This window comes from Balaenoptera musculus, chromosome 14 (assembly GCF_009873245.2).
Source record: "Balaenoptera musculus isolate JJ_BM4_2016_0621 chromosome 14, mBalMus1.pri.v3, whole genome shotgun sequence".
Taxonomy (NCBI): Eukaryota; Metazoa; Chordata; class Mammalia; order Artiodactyla; family Balaenopteridae; genus Balaenoptera; species Balaenoptera musculus.
This window is the reverse complement of record NC_045798.1, coordinates 83,056,001-83,081,278: the sequence shown is the minus strand read 5'-3', so window position 1 is coordinate 83,081,278 and position 25,278 is coordinate 83,056,001. Positions and strand designations below refer to the sequence as shown.

Below are 25,278 nucleotides of genomic sequence, written 5' to 3'. Positions count from 1 at the left end.
CTCCTACTTATCCCTCAAGCTCCAGCTCAAATGTTACCACTCTTTTACCTACACACTTGTAGAGGCAGCAAAGTCCGAACAACGGGACAAAGAAACATAAGGTCGGGTCCTCAATCAGCCACTTATTAGCTGATGTGGGCCAGGTACTTCTCCGATTTTACGTAGTTCCCCCCCCCCCCCTTTTTTTTTCTTTTGCAAAATAGGAATGGGAATTGCTGCCTTGACATCCTTTCTCCAGGGATGAAAAAATCCGTGAGATAAAATGTTCTCTAAAATGTAAATCACTTTACAAATTTAGTTTTGTTGTGGTTGCTCTTACCATTGCTTAGCTTTTTTTCTATTAGTTCAGACCGATCACACTGCAAAAGGCAACTTTAGTGGCATTCACATACGAATTCAAATTCCTACTCACCGCCTTTTCTTTCTACAGCCCCCTTTTCTCTCCTGTTCAGTTATTCCCCCCCACCCGCCGCCGCTCTCATTTCTTTTTCGGCTTGTTTACTCTGAACCCAGGTATCCAAGGTCATTGCTTGATTGTGCAGGTGCATCTCACAGTTAAAGAGGTTAAGTCATTTAGTAACGGCAGGGAGGTAGGGGTGGAACGGGGTAGGTCATCCTAACAAAACGCTGCACTCTAAGTTGTAAAGTTCTGGGAGGTGAGAATTCAGACTGGCAGGGTCATAAACGAACCCCTCGCAGAGGGAGGGTGCAGGGCCGACTTGGGCTTCTGCGCGAGCCTCTGCAACCCGCGCCGCAGCCCGCGCTTGGACGCCGGAACCCCAGGCGGGCGGGCGCGGTGGCGGGTCCGGAATTCCGGGAGGAGAGCACGAACGGGCGAAGACTACAACTCCCGACGTGCACGGCGGCCAAAACGCGTTCTATCCCTGCTTGACTTCTCATTCTTTCCAGTTCTTACGACGGAGTCCGGTGTCTAGGAACTGCATAGTAGTCACTGTAGCGAGACTGTAAGCTTCTCTGTTGGCGCGGGGACCGGAACAGCTCACGGAATGCCTCTCACTCTTTGGGTCCTTCGCTCAGGCGTTGAGGAACTCGCTTTCGGACCGGCCGGGTTTCTAGGGGGACAGTAATTGTGGTAGGACGCTGTGGCGCGGCAGTTTAATTCTCCGGCGGCGGCTGATTGAGCGGGACGAGATGGTCCTGACGGGGCTCATCAGGAAACTGGGTAACAGTCTGAGTTGCCCCTCTCCCGGGTCGCCCATCCGTCGTGGCCGCTTGCTGAGAATGGCGGTGTCACGTTTCCGAGGCCGGGCCACCCCGCGACGGCTTCCTGTCTCGTCCGGGCTTCGGCAGGGCAGCCCCCGGGGGCCCACCTCGGACTTTGTGTAAACTCCGCAGTTCGCGTCGTGAACGCACCAGCGTCCTGCGTGTGGAAAAAACTGGTTTCTTTATTTCCTTCTTCACCCCGCTCCCGCCCCCAGCGTAGATAACGAAGTTTTAGGGTACATTCCCTGTGGGCGTCTCTTTGGAGTCGGGAAATAGCTCTGTGCTGTCTTCTTTGACAGGTCATCAGCTGGCCGAGATCAGGGCACGCGCTCTCAAGAATATTCTCTGCAAGATTGAGCACAGTTTAATCTGCTGTGCTGATCTGGTTCAGGAGAGGCTCCTCTTTCTCCATTTGCTGGAATGGTTCAATTTCCCGTCCGTTCCAATGAAAGAAGAGGTTCTGAGTCTGTTGAACAGATTGGTTAAGGTAGGATCATTTTGAAATAAAATAATCAAACAAGTGAGTATTGCGTAGTCATTTCATTGTAGCATTTGTTGAAAATTTAAATTATTAAAATTTTAAAAAAACAGCTGTGAATGTTGAATTTTAATTCATTTGGGTATATAATGCTCCATCCTCCTTTTCTCTGATTTGTGATGTTGAATCTCACATTGTCTCTGCTGTGTTCTGAAGTAACACAGTTTCTGAGTTCAGGTATGTCCTGATTTGGGGGATCGTCTTTGGAGGTTAATACTTGTCATTCTGTTTTCCTTTATGGTTCTGTTATTTACATGTTAAAATGAGATGTCTTTGTATAAAAGAGAACACATTTAAAGATAAAGTTACAGACCATGATACTAAACGGCACAAGTATGTTAAATTGTTTTTCCCATATCTGTTTTTCAGATTTATGTTTCTCAGTCTGTCTTGAGAGTAGTTAGTTGTCAGGGTCAAATATCAAAGTGGCAGGTTTAACTTTTCCAAACTGTAAATCACTATGCATTTGTAGGGGATACTTATTACTTTGGCATCCTTTGAGTGATTGGAGGTATAAGAGGATACAGTGAGTGTCAGTGAAGAGAAGTAATCAATTTAATAAATAAAAGTAGGAACGGATAGTGTGCATTTCTAGTGTTCAGTGTCTGGGCTTTTCTCTCATAAGTGTTATTAAATGTTTTATGTATGTCTCTGTAAGTCTACGTCTTGTGTATATCACCACAAAAATTATGTTTTAAAAAGGAACATCTGGTATACCAAAAATAATGTCATGTTTTGACTGCTGTAAAATAAAGTCTAGAGATTTTGGTATTTATAGTTGTTCTCAAGACACTCCTTTTCTTATTTCAGTATCCCCCAGCAGTCCAGCATTTGGTTGACCTTGGTGCAGTCGAATTCTTATCTAAACTTCGTTCTAATGTGGAGCCGAATCTACAGGCTGAAATTGATGGCATTCTGGATGGACTTTTTATTCTTCCTTCAGAAGTTCCTGAACTGTATTCTGCATCTTACCAAACCAGTCAAACTGGTAACTCTTTGGAATCACTCTGATGAAATCAATCAGTCAATCAATCTGTTAAAATATAATATATTGGTTCTAATGGTTAATTCTAAGGAAGGGAACCTTAGATTAAAAAAACAAACAATCCTCCTCCTCTCTCCCCTGCAACTCTTATTTTTCTTATGTTAACTTACATGAATTTGATCTTAATTCCCCTCCTCTGATGTTACAGAGAGGAGGGTACTTGTGTGTTTTTGTTTTGGTCACGGGGCATAAAAGATGAAGTGACTTTCTTTTTTTGAGGCTAGTTTGACAGATTATTTTTTTAGCAATAACAACAGATTTTCATTGAGCACTCATTACTATGTGCCAGACGTTGTTTTAAATATTTTATGCTTGCATTTTGGGGGCTGTGTTCCTCATATAGGGAGGATGTCTGCCCTGCTCATGATTTTGTTACGGGGTCCAATCAAAATGAGCTGCACATGGTATACTGGCTAAAATCAGAGTCAAAGGGACATGGATTTAAGTCCCAGTTCTGCCACTAGTTGGGTGACCTTGGCTAAGGTACTTAATCCCTCCAGGCTTTAGTTTTCTCATCCAAAAATTGGTACAATCAGCAAGAACATCTTACAGGATTTTTGTGAGGATTAAGTGGGGCAATGTCTGGACGGTGCTTAGCATAGGGCCCGGCGTATATTAAGCACAGAATCCTTGTCTGCTACAGTTACTTGTTGTTCTTGTTATTACTTGATGTCCAGCATAGTGCCTTGCTCATGGAAAGCATTTAAATTGATTTGAAGGAAAGAATATGCTCTTGAAATTTATATGATTGAGTAGTAAAAGTATAAAAAACTGTGTTCTTGCTCATTTAATCTGTTAGACCCTATTCTTCTCTGTGCCAGTGCTGTACTGCCACTGCTGTGACCCTCAGTCCTGTTGTTAACAGGAACAACAATAGCAGCTGCCATTTACTGAGTTCTTGTGTGATTGTGATTTTTAACAGTGTATTTTACAATTTCTGTCTAAGCCATAACAAATAAAGTAGAATCTTAAATCATGAATTTTCAACCTAGTTCCTTGCAGGTGAGTTTAGAGGTATGGTCTAGGGCTAATTTTTAGTTTTCTGTATTAACATTAGAACTACTGGCATGAAAACTTCAAACAGAAAATTACAAAATTTGGTTTTAGCCTTTTCTTCATTCTCAATCTCATCACAGCTGAAGTGCTGAATATGTAATCATGTATGATAGGGGATCGTCAGAGTTATTGAAAGATAGTGTCTGACTCTTGCTTTTGACAACTTTTTCTTAAAAAACATGAAAATTGAAGTGATCAGGAAATATGTAGAGTAAGGGAGAGGAGAGAGATGGACTAAGAAGCTGAGATGAACAGTTCTTGAATAAATACCTTGTAACAGATTCTTTATGTACATTGTGGATGTTTTCATTCTAAGAAATAATTGTAGTTACATAACGGTAAAAGAGAGAGAAAAAAATCCCTCAATTCGAAATTGACTCGGCATCCACGTTTTTTTCCTCTTTAGGAGGACGGATTATTCAGAGAACCATAACTGGATTATTTTTTTAGTTTTTAAAGTGATTCAAAAACTTAAGATAAACTGTTTATATTTGAAAAGAGCAAGTTTCACGTTCAGCAAATAATGCATCAGTAACACAGTAATATATATTTTCTTTTCAGAATTGCCACAGCAACCTGAAACCTTAACGGGATATTTTCCTCAAGACAAAACTACTTTCCAGCAGATGGAAGTGCCTCCAAGACCTGTGGGTGTGTATCTACAGGGATGTAGGTCCTGTCTACCTGGGAAATTGGAAATTAATGTACTTTCCCTCGTTGTTGTGAAGACATATTGTGGTCAGACTTAAATGGTTAAGCACCAAACTGAGTGTTTGTTCCCTCAAGTTAGGTTAGGATATAGAGTCTAAATGGTGAAACTTTATGTTATTCTAAGTGCCTTTGACCAGCTCTCTAGGCAGTGGTAACGGTGGCCATGGTGCTTGGTGCTTATCGAGCCGGGAGTCTTTGTCAAGAGCTGAGCGGTGCACTGTACACGCCACCTCATTAATTCTCCAGCTCACTAAGTGGTGCTGTCGACCCAGTGACTCAAGCCAGAGGCTCAGGATCAAATTTGTTTCCTCATTTATCTTTATTCCAACATTCAGTTGACTGAAGAGTTCTGATTTAGAGCCTCTCTCGGGAATCTCATCCAGGTCTTTTTGCATCTGGTCTCTGGTCGGTCATATGGTGCCTCCTCAAAGAGACCTTCCCGAGGACTCTAGCCAGTGATCACTTTTTATCTACATTTGGTTTTCTTCCTATATGTATTTATTAAATTATGTATTCATTTACTTCCTGTTTGTCTCCCTCATTATAAACTTAATGACAGCTGCAAATAGTGCTTTATCCTGTGTGGGTGTGGGGAACAGTGCCAGAGATAAGCACTGTTAGGCACTCAGTATGTATTTCTTGAATGAATGAATGAATCTTCATGGAGTCCCAGTGAGGTTGATATTGTTATTAACCCCATCTTACTAATGAGAACCCTGGGGCTTAGAAAGGATAAAACCTTTGTACTAGGTGACACAGTTAGGGCATGGTTAAGTAAGCATGTACTTCACCTCTTACTGCCTGCATAGTTGAAATGAAAAGGCTGCTTGCAAGGATATATCTGCGGACGTCAGGCATCCAATTTAACTCAGTTTGGAAGCCCTCTGTTATAAAAACGATTTCGTAGAAACTCTCAGGTTGAGTACAGCATAAGAAAGAACAGAAAACTTGTTCAGCTGTTAAAATACTTTACCTTTCCTTTCTGGAAAAGTTTTGTTAGGCTTATAGGGAGCTTTGGTTTTGACATGGTAGTTCTTTGTGTTTGTGGCTGAGAGGCTTAACTGAGTGACAACGAGAGACATCTTAAGGGAGACATCTGAAGGGAGTGTCTCCAGGGCTGGGAATCATGGGTATTTGAGTGAAGCGGTTGAAACATTCAGGAAGATTGAGATGGTAACATATTTTTATGTGAGTTGCAGTTTGTGGATTGATGGTGTGGCTTATTTTGGACACATCTTTATGTGTGCAGTATAAGCCTGTCCTTCCCTCCACCCACCTCTTGTTTTTCCCTTAGAAAGTAAACCCTGCTTTTATGTTAGCACTTTTGAAGGAAGCAACTGCTATGTTTGAGAATTTAATAATACTATTATCTGAATTTAACAATTCCATGCTCTTTTCAGAGCATTTGGCAGAAAGACTATTGGCCATTAGGAAGGGCTTATGTGTTGCCACCTTAACCCGTACACCATGTGTTTAAAAATAATTTGAAGGAGGGTAGTATAAAATTGCGTTCGGTTTCTCGGATCTCTTTTAATCTTGTCTGAGCACTGATATTTGATCTTTAATCTTATGGTCTTCAAGTCATCTTCAAAGAGGTTTAAATATCTAACACGATTTAGGATATTTGAACATGACTAATTAAATACAGTATATGATTACGTTTATATCGTTTTTAATTTCTACAGTTAGAGATCTCCAAATGCCAGTTCCTTTTTTGTTTATGCTCTATGTTCTGGTTAGCCACATGGTGAAATAGAAAATTTAATTGATGTTCTAAATGTCATTCAATATTGGTTTGTGTTTAATGCCCTTCTAATAATAATATATGAGTTCTGTTTAAATTATGGAAAGAGCTCTCTGTTATTTATTCTGTGAGGGAACAAATTTGCAGCTGATCTTTTTGGTATATTTTAGGGTACTGTAAACTGTGACTTTATTTGAGGACTTGTTTTAAAGGTGAAGCCTTATTCTGAACATTGTGAATCTGTCAACATTGTCTCCTTTGATGCCTTAAGTTTTGCTCTTCCATTAGCAGCAAATCCGACCGCGAAGTGTTTGAAGTTTTCTACCTTCCCTTGGCTCCCCCTGACCACAGCTGACAGGCATGTTCTCTCCTCTAATGAAAGGTACGGTACCTGATGTATTTCAGGTGTTTTGGCTTTTGGTATTGATATTTATAGCCATGAAGTCTGAGAGTTATTACTGTACATTTTCATCAGGAAAAAAGATACTGAGTGGCTGTGATAGGTAGCAATGGGAATATATGAATGATTTTCAGTATTTCAAAAAACAAGCCAGAAAATTCCTATTTGCCTTTAATCAGGCTTCACATCAAGTTTCTTTTTTGTGCTTGGAATCCTGTGCACTCCTTGGTGATATGAGTCGTCTCTTACTGACCAGATTGCCCGGCCATTGCTTAGGCCCTTGGTGAATAAAAATGGAGAAATTAAACATAAGTGCAGTCTTTTTAGTAGACAGTATATTTCAAAACATGGACTCTGTTAGGAGAAGGTTGGGGACCACTGATCTGATCTGATGTATTGGATTTTATTTGGTCATCACCCCCAAAAGTAGATAGCCAATATCTAGAAGTTTGGAGACTGTTTTCATGTCTAGTTTCACTTTTTGCTGAAACGTAATTTCAGTGAATGCCACATCGAATGAGTTGTCTGCCTTTTTTTGGTGAGAATCTGAAAAATAAAGGCCAACTTCTAGAGTTAGGGCCCAATACAGGGGGATGCTATTAAATGACTTTTGATGATGGCCCTTTTTACTGATGGGCCTCAGTAAATTCTCTTGGAGTAACATACTGAAGAGGTAGCATGCACACGGGGATGGGGCAGGGGTGGTGCTGATCTGTCAGTTCTGAGTCGGTTGCTAAGGAGGAGGTATGGTCTCTAGTGGGCACCTGTGGGTGGTGAACTGTGGGTGGAGTGGAGCTGGGCTGAGAGCAGGTTTGATTTCTTGGGGTGAGAGGTGAACCACTGCCACATCCCTAGGAGGGCAGATATTGTCAGAGAAGTTGAGAGGTGTCCTCTCCATGAGGTAAGAGAGGAGCACCAGCTTCATTCCCCTCGAGTAGGGAAGAGCAGTAAGGAATCTAATTCCTGGAATTTAACTCTGTACTTAAGTACCTAAGTACTCTGTACTTGTGATCTCCTCTGTCTTATTTCCTGATTCACTTAGCAGATTTCATTGATCTCCTTTCGTGGCACTGTGATAGTCTTTGGGTATACAGTGGGGGATACTGTGTAGTCCCTGCTCTTGAGGAGGGTCTAGTGGGGCTATGAAGTCAACAGGCAGTTACTGTAGCACAGATTATGGGCACATGAAAGAACACACCTACCCCAGGGTTGTTCACTGATTAGGGAGGAGATTTGGGAAGGCTTCCCAGGGCAAGATGTCTTGGCTGAGACCTGAAGGATTGTGAATAGGTTACTTAGAATCTGGTATAGGTAAATTCTTTTTAAAAATAAATAATACTGTATTTTGTATATTTTTTAGCTCTTTAAGAAGTAGTAACCACACTTTAATCTGGAACACCTGTGAACTGTTGAAAGATGTTATCATGCAAGATTTTCCTGCTGAGATTTTCCTTCAAAGGCCAAAAATTGTTCAGGTGCGTTTCCTCTGTAATAGTTTTAGATTTTGAAACAGGGAACTTTTTGCAGTGAAACACATTTTGCAAAGTAGGAGTCCTTGAGAAGGAAATTTGCACTACCATATTTAAATAATGAAGTATTCGGTTATTTAGACCACTGACTCTCTAACTTGCTTAGATGGTGGTGGTTCTCGTGATAGGACGTAGTCTCATTTGACACATGCAGTCCAGTTGGACGACCTTGAGCTTACCGTGTGTGGATCACGTGGGGAGACTAGACCTGGGAAGCTGAGGTTGGGCAGCAGTGACCGGTCTTAATAGTTAGAGCTGCATCACTTTGGGTATCCAGGTGTCTAAGGCACGGTGCTGGCTGCTGTGGAAATGTGGCAGAGGTGAGCAATGCAGGTGGATTCTTTGCAGTGCAGTTTATTGCATACGTGTACAGTAGAGAGCCTGGGATCCCGGGCTGGGATTGTGGTGTGTCCACGGCATCTGGTAAGGCTTGGTACCCTTGCTGCGCAGTCACGGGGCTGAGATGGGTGCCAGTGAGTGGCAGCTATTACTTCATACTGTCCCAGCTGTGAGTGATAGCAGAGGGAAAGCTGTAAATTATTAAAACATGCAAAATGATTTAGTTGTTTGAGATGTAAAAGGCTTGTTGTGGTTTTTAAAAAGTACTGTGTAACTTAATGTCCTGAATGGGGAATAATTCCTGTGTTCTTCACGATAGGTACTCAACTAACAGTTCAGATATGAGAAACGCTGACTGTTGTATTTAAATTTTATCTTACTTTGACCCATCTTCCTGCATTATGCCAAGTCATTTTTGCCTGTTTCTGTTTCTTATGTTTTATTAATATTTGCACCTTATCTTAATTGCTTTGACTGTTCATTTAACCTCACTTAAGCTCCACATCCTTCTTTGAAAGTCGAGCACTTTGTTCCCTCCATCATTTTCATCGCTCTTCTTTATTTCAGAGCCTTTTATCTCTGTTGAAACTGGCCTTTGGAGGAGATGGAAAACATCGCCTGGCGTTGCAATCAGTGTCCTGCTTGCAGCAGCTGTGCACGTATTTAAGAAACAGACTTAACTTTCACCGAGATCCAAGTTTTTTCTCTAGTAAACAAGGTATTTATGTTTATATATTCCTTGGTCACTGGTGGTATTTGTAGATTCTTCCAAGAACTCCCCATTATATTTACTGTCAGGGTTATTGTGTATACATTTTCACAACATAAATTCCCCATTCCTAAATGTAATCATATTATAATCTTTGAAAACAAACTGTATGAATGACAGAAGCACTCCTGATCCCATCCTCTTTTTTTTTGATAAGAGACATTTGCAAGGTGTTTTTCTCCCACGTATGCTGAGTGTTGTTGGGAGCTAAGGACCAGGATTCTGAGTCCAGCTATTCATGTGGGACTTTGGGCATTTTAGCAAGTTATATGTGGTGTTAAGAAATTGTTTGGTTTGAAAAATACCTATTTGTATTTTATGAAAACTATTTTTTTTAAATTTTTATTATTTATTTATTATTTATTTTTGGCTGTGTTGGTTCTTCATTTCTGTGCGAGGGCTTTCTCTAGTTGCGGCAAGTGGGGGCCACTCTTCATCGCGGTGCACGGGCCTCTCACTATCGCGGCCTCTCTTGTTACGGAGCACAGGCTCCAGACGCGCAGGCTCAGTAGTTGTGGCTCACGGGCCTAGTTGCTCCGCGGCATGTGGGATCTTCCCAGACCAGGGCTCGAACCCGTGTCCCCTGCATTGGCAGACAGATTCTCAACCACTGCGCCACTAGGGAAGCCCTATGAAAACTATTTTTATGCAACTTGTGATGTAGGCAGATATTATATGATAGCTTTTCAGGGAAAAAGCACCACCTAATGGCCAAATAGAGTACTAGGCTGGCCTTGTCAAACTAGCATTTACAATTTAGGATTTCTATGCACTTATATAATACAATATATATTGAAAGTCGAATATTAAATTATAGTGATTTGTCATCCTGCTTCATAGTTCAGCCCTATTTTGTCGAGAGTTTCACTGATCCTGTGCTACTTGAATATTTATCCTTTATGTTAGCTTTATTATAGACCTCAGGGGGCATGGGGTTTCCTCATTAACATTCTTGAGAGCTTGTGGGTACCCCATATTTCATCAGAAAAAGAGTTATAATGTGGGTAAAAATAGTGGATAAATCAGAAGACTTATTCATGTATTAAATAAATATTTATTTATCACCTACTCTGTGCCAACCGATACTCTAAGGGGTATAACACTGAACAAAACAGATAAGGTCCCCACCTTTATGAGCTTGTATTGTAGAAGGTTGGGACAGGTAGTAAACAAACAAGTTTTTAGATATGAAGTGCTCAAAGGGAATAAGAGGGGTGATGTGACAGAATGTGACCGGGGATGCGGCTTTCTTGGATAGGATGGTCAGGGAAGGGATCTGACAGGAGGCGAGCTGAAGGGTGGGAAGGGACCTCTGCTTGAAGAGCGGCAGGGAGAGTGTTCCAGGGAGGTCAGAGGCCTCAGCCCTGAGGGCCACACGCTTGAGGAAGGAAAATCAGGCTGGTGTGAGGGGAGCATAGTGAGCGGGCTGGGGGTACAGAGAGGGGAATGGGGTGAGGTCGGAGAGGTGGCCCGGGGCCAGGGTGCAATGGCCCTGGCAGACCTTTGTAAGGATTTGGTCAGTATATTCCCAGTATTGTGCGAGCCTCACCATCATCTGTTTCCAGACCTTTGTCATCATCCTAAGTGGAAGCTCTGTAACCATTAAGCAGCGCTCCCCATTTCCCCTTCCCTCTGCAGCCCCCGGTAATCTCTCGTCTATTTTCTGTCTAGGTCCCTAGACAGAGAGCGGGATTGTACAGTATTCATCTGGCTTATCTCACTTAGCGTAATGTTTTCAAAGTTCACCTATGTTGTAGCACGTGTCAGAACTTCATTTTTACGGCCGAATGACGTTCCACTGTATGTACATACCACATTGTATTTATGTATTCAGCTGTTGGTGGACGTGGGGCTTGTTCCCACTTTTTGACTGTTACGAGTGATGCTGCAGTGAACGCTGGCATATCCGTTCGAGCCTCTGCTATCGATTCTTTGGGTGCATACCAGAGCAGAACCGCTGGGCCATGCGTTGATTCTACGTTTAGCTCTCTGAGGGACCGCCAAACGTGTCCCACTGCGGCTGCGCCGTTTGACATTCCCACCAGCAGCGTGTGAGGCTTCCAGTTTCGCCACAGCCTCGCCAAAACTTTTTTCTTTTTCTTTCTTTTTTGTTAACCATAGTCCTCCTAGTAGGTGTGAGGTGGTATCTCGTTGTGATTTTGATTTGCATTTCCCTAATGACTAGTGATTCTCTAGTGACTTTTCATGTGTTTACTGGCCATTCGTATATCTTTGGAGAAATGTCTATTAAAGTTTTTTGCCCGTTGTTAAATTGGGATGGTTGACTTCTTGTTTTTCATTGTTGAGTTTTGGGAGTTATTTATATATCCTGGATACTAAATACTTATCAGGTATATGATTTGCAGATATTTTCTCCCATTCTGTAGGTTGTTACTTTGTTTTTTTTTTTTTTAAAGATCTATTATTTATTTTACTTTATTTATCTTTGGGTGTGTCAGGTCTTCGGCGCGGCACACGGGATCTTCGTTGAGGCATGCGGGATCTTTTGTTGTGGTGCACAGGCTTCTCTTCAGTTGTGGCGTGCAGGTTTTCTCTCTCTAGCAGTGGTGCGTGGGCTCCAGGGCCCGTGGGCTCTGTAGTTTGTGGCACACAGGCTCTCTAGTTGAGGCGCGCGAGCTCAGTAGTCGTGGCGTGTGGCTTAGTTTCCCCGCGGCATGTGGGATCTTAGCTCCTGGACTAGGGGTCGAACCTGCGTCCCCTGCATTGTAAGGCAGATTCTTTACCACTGGGCCACCAGGGAAATCCCGGTTGTTACTTTCTTGTGAATGTCCTTTGATGCATGAAAGTTTTAAATTTTGTTGAAGTCCAATTTATCTCTGTTTTCTTTGGTTGTTTGTGTTTTTGGTGTCATATCTAAAAATTCATTGCCAAATACAAGGTCGTGAGGATCCACCCGTATGTTTTCCGCTAAGAGCTTTATGGTTTTAACTCATATTTAGGTTTTCGATCCATTTTGAGTTAATTTTTGCACAGGGTTTGAGGTAGGGTCTCTGGGAGGGTTTTAAGCGGGAGAGTGCATGATTCGGTCTCTAATGTTGTAAGTGAACACTGTTGGCTGAAAGGTTCCGTGTAATCAGGTCAATTAGACATGAACCTAAATGTGCTAAGGGAGTATGGCAGAAAAGGTTGACTTTTACTTTTACCTCATAGAAGCATTTCTGCTATCTTAATTTTGTTAATTTTTTTTTTTCTGAAGAATGACAAGAACTACATAATCAGTAATCTGTCTCTACCAAGGAATACTTTTATTCTTTTTTTTTCCCCCCAGATACAGTTTCCCAAAATTCTTCTCTGTCTTATTGTCATGAAGCAGGAGTCACTCATCGTTCCCAGAATCCTTCTCCAGGAAGCGGCAGCCCTCGGCCTTCTGTGGTGGGACACACAGGCCAGCGACCCCGGGGAGACGGCCAGGATCGGGACGCCGTGTCTTCCAGGTGACTGCAGGAAAGCCAGGTTAACTTGTGCGTGTGTTTCAGTGTTAGAGGGAGATTGTTGTTGTGCTCTTTCGTCTTTTCCTTTGAAACATTAACACAGGTATTGGCCTTGTGTTAAACCAGTGACTTTCATACTTTTTTGACCATGATCCCCAGTAAGAAATAAGTATTATACTGCAACTCGGTACTCAGTACACAGACATATACTCTGTGTATGTGTGCGTGTGCATCTGTGTGTGTCCACTGAAACAACATGTTCACAAAATTGTTCTCTCATTCTGTGTTACACAGTGCATTTCTATTTCATCAAAAAAATGGTGATTCTGACCCACTAAATTGTTTTTAGCAGCCACAAATGGAGTGTGATCTAGTTTAAAAGCATAGTTTTAAATGTTAGATACTTTTTGATAACATTTTAAGCCCATTTTTGTAAGTTTAATCATAATTTAAATGCGTTGGTGTTTACTATTAAAGGGAATGATTGGAGAATCTATAAAACAAAGTCCCCTTCAAGGTGCACAGTTTATGGTATTTTATTTGTTAGTGTAAAGAAAGATTTTTATATATCTAGTTTTCTTAAAGGGATTGGCATGGTATTTGTGTGTTACCTCATCCTTAGGCTACAAGCATCTTAAAACCTCTTGTTTTAAAAAATTTATTTATTTTATTTTTATTTATTTTTGGCTGTGTTGGGTCTTCATTGCTGTGCGTGGGCTTTCTCTAGTTGCGGCGAGTGGGGGCTACTTTTTGTTGTGGTGCGCGGGCTTCTCATTGCGGTGGCTTCTCTTGTTCTGGAGCACGGGCTCTAGTTGCGTGGGCTTCAGTAGTTATGGCGCACGGGCTTTGTTGCTCCGCGGCATGTGGGATCTTCTCAGACCAGGGCTCGAACCCATGTCCCCTGCGTTGGCAGGCAGATCCTTAACCACTGCGTCACCAGAGAAGCTCTTAAAAAGCTCTTTTTAAGTCTTTTCTTTAGCGTCATTCTGCTGAATGCTCAGTGAGACCAGCACTTGTCTGTTGGCTTGATTTTTTTCTTGTGACACGGCTACTGCTGCTCCAGGCTAACACTGACTGAGGCTTGCTGCGTGTTTGGTGTTACGTCAAGTGCTTCATGTGCTCTGCCTCCTGTGGTCGTCCTCATAACAGTCCTATAATAGGATTGGTATTATTATTATCATCATTTGATAGAAAAGCCTGAGGTTTGGAGAGGCTGGGAGCCAAACCCCAGTTTATACAGTTGGTAAAGAGCAGGGCAGGGGTTTGGACAGTATGGTCCGAGAGCCTGTGCTCCTTATCCTACAAGGTAGCTGGTGTTGATCAGGCATGGTTTTTCTCTTTACCTCATTCTCTGAGCTGTATCTAGTGTGCTACGTGCTTGTAGATTTTCACTCCTGAGTGAACGTCCTCCTGGGCCCTTTCAGAGTTTGAGAGAAGCCCAGCTCATTTCCATATTTTGGGATGCTTGGTATATTGGAATTGAAGAAATGACAAAATGTATTAAAATTTGGGCGTTTTACATGTTCAGTAGTGTTAGTGCATCTCTGTGATTCAGCTTCAATTGTGGATAACATCAAAAGTCAACATTTTGAGGTGCTTTGTAAATGTGAAGTCCAAACCTTTCTATAGCACTTTTATCCCCACCCCACTCCTTTACACCCAAGGTAAAATTTTTTTTATAAAGAAAGCCAAGAAGGGATGTTCCATTTTGGGGTACATTTTCAAAATCATATGATGTTGACTGTACTAAATAAAGTAATCCATTTCTCATCCTGTTTTTCTGGCATTTTCTAGCATTCTTCAGTTGCTAACATTGGCTTACTTAGAACGTTTGGTGAAAATCACAGAAAATCTAGGAAACCGTACGAACTATTTAGTTTTGCCTGTGTAAGTTACGGAAGAGCTTCGCTAGGAATCTGTTTGCTTTCCTTCAGAAGCGGGCGGGTTATCAGTGTTCGTGTCGAGTGCTGCTATAGCAGTGCTGACACGTTCAGAGAACATCAGTTTGAAAAGCAACGTATAAAAAAAGCATTCTTGGTTTCACTTACAATTTTGAGCCATCTTTATGGAATTTGATCTCATAAATTTGTCAAGGTTGCTGTAAATCTGACCAGAATTGTTTCATGGAGCAATGTAATTGGGCACGGTATGAGTCTCCTAATATGCCAGGCAGCAGCTATGCAGTAAATCTGTTTGTGGGCTGTTTCCATACTCAAGGTTTATTATTATCCTTGTCTGCTTTACAGTGGAAGTAGTAGTCACGCTCATGTCAACTCAAGGGTCTCCATCCCTTCCCCTTTGGACATGGTGCACCTGGACCTGCCAGAGCTGGAGGCTGAGGACATGCTAGAGCTGCGGTTCCAGCAGCTGAGCCTGCCCCAGCTCTGCGTCTCCATCCTGGAGTCTGCCGTTCCTCTCTTGAGAACAGGTCGGTTGCCCTTGAAGTCAGAGTTCCTTTTGTATGCTTTGTGTTTGTTTTGTCTATTTTCTAGGACTCTAATTTTTCTCATTTTTGCTTTCTATCTGTCTTAGGACCTTTAAAATCTGGATTTACTTATCTTTTGGGGTACAAATTCCTAAGAACTTAGTAAGGTCTTTATTATCTCTTAATTAAACGTGGATGCCATGGCGCACTGTTCAGATAGAGTATCCCCTTCCATTTCTGGCCTTTTATTGCACAGACTTCCATTTGTGTGTGGCTATTTTAAAGGTAAGCACTGAAAAAACAATGCAACTGGAGTGCGTTAGAGAAGATGGACTGGCATGAATAGACCAGAATAAAAAACTCTTTGGCTTTTGCTCTTTAGAAATTGTTTGAGTTGCTTTCAGTTGTTCACTCCTCCTACTCAAGTTTTACGTGAGCTATGAAACATGTTAAAAACCATAACAAACCCAACACTGGATTTGTACCTTTGCAGTAATTTCTTTTTCTCAAAAAACAAAACAAAACTCAGAAAACCCAAACGTTCTGGAGTTACCTTTTCTCTCAGATGTGCTGGGTAAGTTTGCAAAGATGTACTGCAGTATACACTGCGATGTAGCTGTGCTTTCAGTGGAGAGCGATGAGAAGGATAACGACATGGCCGATGTCCGACAGAGTCTAGTAATCAAACAAGTTACCGCGCACTGAGTAGCTGCCGTGCTCGGCTGCCGGATGTGCTCCTGTGCACATGATTCTGTGCACGCCTCACACCGACCCGTTTCATACACCCCTTAGTGGTGATTACTGCTTTTCTCCCTGTTTTACAATGAGGAAGCTGAGGTTTAGAGTGCTTTAGAAACTTATCCGAAGTCAAACAGTGAAGAACGGAGGCTTGAACTGCGGTTCTGAGACCAAAGTCCATGAATTTTGCAAGGTAAAGAAAGGTTTGGGATAAATAATGATTTTTATTCTCCAAATATATACATTTTAAGTAGTTGATAAACTTGTCAAAATATAAATACAAGATAAACAAGTTTTGCTTTTTTTGGTTTATACTGGCTGAGTAAAAAATCTATCCCATGCTGATGGTTCTTTAAGTCCTATGGCTATTTTTTGCCTGCTTGGAAGTGATAGGGAAGAAGGCAGGAGGTAGGTGTATATTTGGGAACATTAACAATTTTTTTTATTCTGAAGAAAACTCTGTACTTTAACTTCTCACTGACTGAAGAACTCTGCTTCCAGGAGTGAGGAATACATATTAATTCATGTACTAATAATGTGACATGAAGGAAGATCTGAACTTCGGCATCATCAAGTGTATATGTTTGTCTGCATGGTGTACTGAGGAGAACAGTTTTAGATTTAATGATTTTGCATTTAACCTTTTCTTAATTTGCTGTAAAAAGTCAGATTGATAATTATAGAGCTGTATCATGGTACATAAAATTTTCTAAATGTTCTCTTGCCCTTTTGTGGAAAATTATTGCATAATTTGCATTTGTTCAGTGTCGTAAGAGATTTCTAAGAGAATTTGCTCCAGCTGTTCTCATGAAACAATTAATCTAGACCCTTATGCTCTGGTAGTTTGTTTTACTTTTATTCCTTAGAAATTGACCTTTGGTATGTGGGACAGGAAAGTCTTGATTGAACATTCACCTTACTTGGAATTATGGGTGGTGGAATTCCTTTGTTATTCTATCTCTGTGGAGAAGGGAGATTGCTCAGGTGGGTGTGACTCTGACAGCACAGTTTCCTCCGGAATGTTTTTAGAGTTTAAGGTGAGTGTAGGTTTCCCAGGCAACTCCTGTGTAGGAAACTACTAATTCATGACAAGGCTTAAGCCTTCTAGTCCTAAGTGGGAAATTTATTAGACTGCATCTTCTCAACTAAACCTGTGCTTTGTCACCTATTACATGTAACATGGATGGTCTCTGAATCTGAAAAGTTATTTTAATCTATCTCACAGTGCTTTTAGTTAGATTATTGTTATACTCTTCCTGAGTATCTTTCCCACTTATGAGCACATTTGATTTTTTGTAGTTAAATAGTGTTATGATCGAAACAGAAGTCTAATGGTGATTGTATATTGTGACTTCCCTATTCGTCTCTTTTAAACAATTCTAAAAACATCAAAAAATAAAAATAAAAAGAGAAATAGGAATTTGGGAGCATTAGCTAATCAGAGGATTGAGAAATATGATATTCAGCTTTATTTGAATTAACTTTTTTTTCTTCTCTCTCTCTCCTATTTGTATTCCTAGGTAGTAGACAAATGATAATAAGAGTTCTGGAATTGCTTGCAGAGGATATGGTACTTATTGGTGAAGCGATTTCAGCAGATATCTGGGATGACAGCAGTCTTTTTGCTATAGATATGGTGAGAATCAAGGTTTTCCTTGGGATGTGGGTAATAATATTAGTATTTTATTTTATCTTGGTCCTTTTAAGCTGGTTTCATTGTCTCATTAGTCTTTGAAAACTTTCTTTGTTTTAGACGCAATAGATCCCAGGCTTATTTTGTGCATAGTCTGGAATAGGCCATTTCTCCAGAGATTCTGGTTACTTTTAATGGAGGAAATGTATATCAAGACCAGAAACAGGCTATTAGGGCTGCTTGCAGTTACAGTGATATCATTCTTTCCCTTCAGTAATAGAACTAGGAAATCTGTATTTAAAAAAAGCTCATGAATTCAGACTGCTACTTCTGAGTTTAAACTTGTATTTCTTTGCTTGGACTTTATTGTCCTTCATAGATTCTTAGCAACATCAACATAATTGCTTATTAGTTTTAACCTTCAGCATAAAAGTAAGTAATTTCACAGCAGCAGTATTAGTATCACTGTGGTCAATAACTAATAAAGTTCAAGATTTTCTTGCAGTTCTTTTTGACTTAGACTAAATCTCACTAAGTATATAAAGGCAAAATTCTGTGCCTTAAAGTCACTCAAAAGAATTATTTTCTCTGTTACCAATTCAGTATACAGTTAGATTTTTGTTTCCATTTGTTTTCATTTTTGGGAATTGTTTTCTCTTCATAAAAATGTAACTCAGGGATGTCTCCCAGCCATCCTGTTTTCTAGTTTATTTTTTCCATTTTTATTTTAGTTTTTGCAAATGTAAGAAAATAAGTACATAGATTCTTATTCCCCCTCTCACATCTTACATAAAAGGTGGTATATCATATACAGTTTCATACCTTGTTTTTACAACGTAAGAGTAAATCCTGTATAGTAATTAGACTTACTGTTGTGACCATTATGTATAGAAATATTGAATCACTATGTTGTGTAAGTCAGTTATTCTTCAAAAACAAGCAAAGAAACGAACTCAGAGAAAAAAAGGATCAGATTTGTGATTAACAGAGGTGGGAAGTGGGGAGAGGGGGAATTGAATGAAGGTGATCAAAGGTACAGATTTCCAGTTTTAAGATGAATAAGTACTAGGATGTAATGCACAACTGCTGTGTGTTATGTATGAAAATTGCTAAGAGGGTAAATCCTGAGGGTCTCATCACAAGGAAAGAAAACTTTTTTTCTATTTCTCTAATTTTGTTTCTATATGAGATAATGGATGTTCACCAAACTTAACGTAGTCATCATTTCATGATGTATGTAAGTCAAATCATTAAGCTCTGCACTTTAAACTTATACGGTACTATATGTTAACTATATCTCAATAAAACTGGAAGAGAAAAGAATGCATCCTGGATAGATGGATGGATGTAAATGTAGGCAAGGAGATTATTCCACGTTCATATGTGGAGATCTTCATTCTTTTTTACAGGCTGCGAGTGCTTCGTTGTGTATTTATTCACTCAATAAACATATGGATAGACATAATTGCTAACAAAAATTATGTGAAATGAGTAATGTGCATTTTTAAAAATTAATTAATTTATTTTTGGCTGCATTGGGTCTTCGTTGCTGTGCACGGGCTTTCTCTAGTTGTGGCGAGGGGGGGCTACTCTTCGTTGTGGTGTGCGGGCTTCTCATTGCGGTGGCTTCTCTTGTTGCAGAGCACGGGCTCTAGGCGTGCAAGCTTCAGTAGTTGTGGCACATGGGCTTCAGTAGTTGTGGTTTGCGGGCTCTAGAGCACAGGCTCAGTAGTTGTGGCGCACGGGCTTAGTTGCTCCGCGGCATGTGGGATCTTCCCGGACCAGGGCTTGAACCCGTGTCCCCTGCATTGGCAGGTGGATTCTTAACCCCTGCGCCACCAGGGAAGCCCTCCCCCAATTTTTTTTATCTACACAAATCTTTTGAAAAGAAACACAACTGAAACATTTTACAGTAGGTGTAATATATTGTTTCAAGTCCTACAATTTATTTATAAAATAGGGATAATAGTTCTTAATCTTAGTTTTTCGTTAGTCCTTAAGGTTATCATATTATTCTGTAGTACTTTTAGAAGATTTTCACATATTGAAGGTTTTCAACAAGTGAGTTTTCCTTGAGAAGTGTGAAGAATGTTTTATCAGTTGCTTCTTAAAATAGCTCAAGTTTCTTGGCCAGAACATTTATCTGTAAAAGTTAGTCATTCATTTTTAACTTTTGGCTGCTGATCTTTTATGATTCAATGAATTATTTTTACTTTAAAGGTTAAATCTGTTGTGCAAGTGCCAATTGGTATGTTAGAAATGTTAAATAGTACTGCTGGAAATTATATTCGACTTACTTATTTAAAAGAATAAATGCTTCCTAGGAAAAATCTCATCCCTTTGGGCTATATATTAATAGAAGCAGACAATTAAGTAGAATTCCTTAATGTCCCTACTTTTGTGAGGTTTACACAGAAGGCAGAAGTATATTTTTGTCGTGTCATTAAAGGAACAAAGTAATAAATGTTGACCAATTCAGTAATTAAATGCCTGTAGATATGTAATCAATTCCGTAGATCTTTCCAAATAGTGCTAATAGCATTCATGTCTGGAATTCCATAACTCAGTTTATGTAAGCATAGTCAAAGAAATTTTTTCTCCATAAATTGAATATTTTTATTTCACTTGAAGTAAATAAAAGAAAAAATATTTTCACTGAAATTATATTTTGTTAAAATAAAAAATTTTTTTGGTAAGCACTTGTGAAAGTTAGGATGACCTGAAGTATGTCATCCCTTTTTTGCTTACCTATGAAATTAAGTTAGTTTTTTCCCTTATTCACATGGTAAGTTAGGTTCACGGGAGTAAGGCTCTTTTCCTCATGCCAGATAACCCCAGACTCTTGGGGCTGTTTTCTGTTCGTTTTTTGCCTTTCTTCTTTCTGTCACTGCTGTCACTCAATGTCACGAAAAGCAGTCTTTTCTCCTTCTTTATGACTCATTCCTTCTAAATTCCCGTCTGACCTGCTGTGAGCTGGTAACTTAGATTTCCAGGCGTGTTGGAAGAATTGCTGGTTGAAGTTCAAGTGAAGTTGAGAGGATTATGAAAGTTTCTAGAGAGAAGGGCTTGGTATCCAGTAAGGGCTCAAGAAGGGTAATTGAACCAGATTGTGAATTTATAATTGGCTGAGTGGGATCTCTAATTAGCATATGCTTTTCCTGCTACTGCCGCCAGGCCAGAGACAGGTATTTTAGTTCACCAAACATTCTTTGATTGCTTATTATATGCTAGTGATAAACGGAATACTGCCTGCCATATCAGTAAACAAAGGATGTCACAGTCATCAGCGATTGCAGCCACCTCCGATGGTGCGCCGGTGAGCCCTGAGGGAACTCAGGAAGGAAAAGAATACCTGCCATCTAGCAGCCATCAGACTGCAGTGATTTCAGTGAGCCCAGACTCTTGCATCTTCCCATACACAGAAAAGCGCTAAATTCCGTAACTTGAGATATCTGGTTTTCTTTAATCAGCAGGAACCTTTTGACATGCAGACTACCTGCCCTTTGTTACAGAACTCCCATGCATCCCCACCTCGACCGCCCCTCGGAGCAGTTCTCTCAGGGTTACTGGAGATGCGGCCTCCCGGGCTTGAAGTCCTAAAAATTCCCACCGAATAAAACATAACTCTCAACTTTTAGGTTGTGAATAATTTTTTAGTCGACCCTGGGCCCTGGGGGTGCAAGATGAATAAGCAGCAATTCTTTTCACTCTTGTGGGAGATAGATAAAAAATTGACTGTATTCCCCATGCTGTACATTTCATCCCCATGACTCATTTATTTTGAAATTTGCAGTTTGTACCTCTTAATCTCTCTCACCTATTTCACTCATTCCCCCCCCCCCTTCCCCTCTGGCAGCTACCTGTTCGTTCTCTGTGTCTATGAGTCTGTTTCTGTTTTGTTAAGTTTGTTCATTTGTTTTGTTTTTTAGATTCCAAATGTAAGTGAAATCATACGGTTTTTGTCTTTCTCTATCTGCCTTATTTCACTTACCATAATACATTCTGGGTCCATCTGTGTTGTCACAATTGGCAAGATTTCATTCTTTTTTATGGCTGACTAATATTCCATTGTATGTATATGTGTGTGTGTGTTTGTGTACATATGTGCCACATCTTCTTTATCCATTCATCTGTCAATGGTCACTTAGATTGTTTCCATGTCCTGGCTATTGTAAATAGAGCTGCTATAAACATTGGGGGGCACGTGTCTTTGAATTGGTGTTTTCATTTTTTTTGAATATAAACCCAGGAGTGGAATTGTTGGATTATACAGTAATTCTCTTTTTAGTTTTTTTGAGGAATATTGATGCTTTTTTCTATGGCGGCTGCATCGATTTACATTCCCACCAACAGTGTACAGGGGACCCCTTTTCTCCACATCCTTGTCAACATTTGTATTAGTGGTCTTTTTGTTGATAGCCATTCTGATAGGTGTGAGGTGATATCTCACTGTTGTTCTGATTTGCATTTCTCTGACTAGTAATGTTGAGTATCTTCTCATGTGCCAAGGGTGCTTTGAAAACACACCCAGCCAAGAATCTCAGGGAGGGCTTTTTGTAAATCATGACTGAGCTGAGTTTAAATTACGAATACGATTTGGCTAAGAAAGTAAAGGTAGGGCTTTTTGTCTGGCAGAGGGGAAGAGAATGATGGGGAGGAATGAATAGTGCTGATTGGTGGTCAAGGGTAGGGCTATTGGGAGGAATGCAGACAACCAGAGCATAAAATGTGAGGTGGGTGTGGTGGGAGAGAGGCTGGAGGGTTCAGGTGGGGTCTGCTCACAGCAGGCTTTTGACGAGGTGCTGAGTAGTTTGGCTGTCATTCTGGTAGTTTGGCTGTCATTCTGAAGGCAGGACGAGCTTGCTCTTAAACACAGAAGTGCCTGGTGAGACTTGCATGCAGAACAGTAATTGGCTGCCTTGTGGAAGGGGAGTGGGGAGTGTGAGGCTGGGAACATATGGGGGAGAGTCACTTATTTCAGATGCTTTGCAGAATCCAAAACCTGTTTTATGTTGTGCAGATAGTGGAGAAATTGTGTTTGCACTATAAATTCTGTTCTATTGGGAATATTTAGAATATTTTGCTCATCTGATATTTTAAGTCTGTAATTTTGTAAAAACTTTGACTATCCTCTGAAAACTGGCTCTTTTTTTTTTCTGCATCAACTACTTTACAGCTGTTTAAGTATCATTAGCCCAGCAAATTAAAACTGTGGACCAGATAGTATTGTTTTAAAATCCTTTCTTTTCTTAAAACATTAAAAACAAAACACTTTTTTTTTTTTTTTTTTTTTTTGGCTTGGAAGAAGTGTTGGAAATAGTAAAAGCTGCAAGACTGATTCTTATAGTATTTAATACTTCCTTTTTATACTATTTTGAGAAGTACGTCAATTCATCATTAGAATTAGCAAGGTTATTTGAAACAATTTCACAAGTAAATAGATTTTTACAAAAAGCCTTGCAATACTGAGGTCTTAAATATGTTCATTGATTTAAATTGTAAATTGTCAAAGTTAGTCTTGAATAACAGAGATAGGTTGTTTGTAGATGTAAAAAAGTATTCTAATGGAGAAGCACCGGGTGGAAGAATTGCCTGTCCATGTAATAAGACTGTCACTGTGCTTCTAATTTGTTTTCTCTATACCATTGGTTATTAATATAAGTGCTATTAAATTTTTCTATTTTAATTTTGTGAGGGTGGCCCTACGTTTGGTTGAAATTTTTAACTTTTAGTTTTATATCCGTGGGCTCAAAGAACATAGTCTTAAATATACATTGACTGTTTTTTGTGATTAAGTAAATGGCTAGTTTTAGTCAGTGTTCCTCGGAAACTCGAGGAGTTGTAGTCTTTGAAATGTTCAAAGTTTATATCTGTTTAATTTATTAATTAACGTAAAAAAGACTGAGTTAAAACCTTTAAATCCAACTTCAGGTTTTGCTTGATATTTATGTTATTCAGACCACAATGACTCATTCATGTTGGGTCTTTACTCTCTATTATGCATTTCATCAATAGAAAATTACCTAATTTATCTAAGTTATTTTGTTCTAAATAATTCATTATTTATATTTCATACATTTTTGTTCATATTTCACTACACTAGTTTTCTTTTGAATTTTTGAATTTTATTTTATGTATTTTTTTTTATACAGCAGGTCCTTATTAGTCATCAATTTTATACACATCAGTGTATACACATCAATCCCAATCTCCCAATTCATCCCACCACCACCACCACCCCGCCACTTCCCCCCTTGGTGTCCATACGTTTGTTCTCTACATCTGTGTCTCTATTTCTGCCCTGCAAACCAGTTCATCTGTACCATTTTTCTAGGTTCCACATATATGCGCTAACATAACGATATTTGTTTTTCTCTTTCTGACTTACTTCACTCTGTATGACAGTCTCTAGATCCATCCACATCTCGACAAATGACCCAATTTCGTTACTTTTTCTGGCTGAGTAATATTCCATTGTATATATGTACCACATCTTCTTTATCCATTCATCTGTCGATGGGCATTTAGGTTGCTTCCATGACCTGGCTATTGTAAACAGTACTGCAATGAACATTAGGGTGCATGTGTCTTTTTGAATTATGATTTTCTCTGGGTATATGCCCAGTAGTGAGATTGCTGGGTCATATGGTCATTCTATATTTAGTTTTTTAAGAGACCTCCATTCTGTTCTCCATAGTGGTTGTATCAATTTACATTCCCACCAACAGTGCAAGAGGGTTCCCTTTTCTCCACACCCTCTCCAGCATTTACTGTTTGTAGATTTTTTGATGATGGCCATTCTGACTGGTGTGAGGTGATACCTCATTGTAGTTTTGATTTGCATTTCCCTAATGATTAGTGATGTTGAGCATCCTTTCATGTGTTTGTTGGCAATCTGTATATCTTCTCTGGAGAAATGTCTGTTTAGGTCTTCTGCCCATTTTTGGATTGGGTTGTTTGTTTTTTTAATATTGAGCTACTTGAGCTGTTTATGTATTTTAGAGATTAATCCTTTGTCTGTTGATTCGTTTGCAAATATTTTCTCCCATTCTGAGGGTTGTCTTTTCATCTTGTTCGTAGTTTCCTTTGCTTTGCAAAAGCTTGTAAGTTTCATTAGGTCCCATTTGTTTTTTTTTGTTTTTATTTCCATTACTCTAGGAGGTGGATCAAAAAAGATCTTTCTGTGATTTATGTCAAAGAGTGTTCTTCCTATGTTTTTCTCTAAGACTTTTCTAGTGTCCAGCCTTACATTTAGGTCTTTAATCCATTTTGAGTTTATTTTTGTGTATGGTGTTAGGGAGTGTTCTAATTTCATTCTTTTACATGTAGCTGTCCAGTTTTCCCAGCAACACTTATTGAAGAGACTGTCTTTTCTCCATTTTATATCCTTGCCTCCTTTGTCATAGATTAGTTGACCATAGGTGCGTGGGTTTATCTCTGGACTTTCTATCCTGTTCCTTTGATCTATATTTCTGTGCCAGTACCGTATTTGCTTGATTACTGTAGCTTTGTAGTATAGTCTGAAGTCAGAGAGTCTGATTCCTCCAGCTCCGTTTTTCTTTCTCAAGATTGCTTTGGCTATTCGGGATCTTTTGTGTTTCCATACAAATTGTGAAATTTTTTGTTCTAGTTCTGTGAAAAATGCCATTGGTAGTTTGATAGGGATTGCACTGAA

The 25,278-nt window shown here is 39.9% G+C and overlaps 1 protein-coding gene across 3 annotated transcripts in view; it reads left to right on the top strand.

The window, feature by feature from the left end:
- Positions 1-913: 913 nt before the first annotated feature.
- The window catches only part of RTTN (rotatin), a 136,128-nt gene continuing 111,763 nt past the window's right edge, over positions 914-25,278 (top strand). The window contains exons 1-10 of one of the 3 annotated variants that reach the window (XM_036823798.1): positions 914-1,183; positions 1,524-1,711; positions 2,573-2,750; positions 4,425-4,514; positions 6,610-6,700; positions 8,079-8,193; positions 9,154-9,304; positions 12,645-12,810; positions 15,054-15,235; positions 17,491-17,606. In XM_036823798.1, the coding sequence (XP_036679693.1) occupies positions 1,153-1,183; positions 1,524-1,711; positions 2,573-2,750; positions 4,425-4,514; positions 6,610-6,700; positions 8,079-8,193; positions 9,154-9,304; positions 12,645-12,810; positions 15,054-15,235; positions 17,491-17,606 (1,308 nt within the window). In that variant the 5' untranslated portion in view covers positions 914-1,152. Of the gene's footprint in view, positions 1,184-1,523; positions 1,712-2,572; positions 2,751-4,424; positions 4,515-6,606; positions 6,701-8,078; positions 8,194-9,153; positions 9,305-12,644; positions 12,811-15,053; positions 15,236-17,490; positions 17,607-25,278 lie in introns of all 3 variants that reach the window. The other 2 variants (XM_036823799.1, XM_036823797.1) reach the window with 2 other exon arrangements.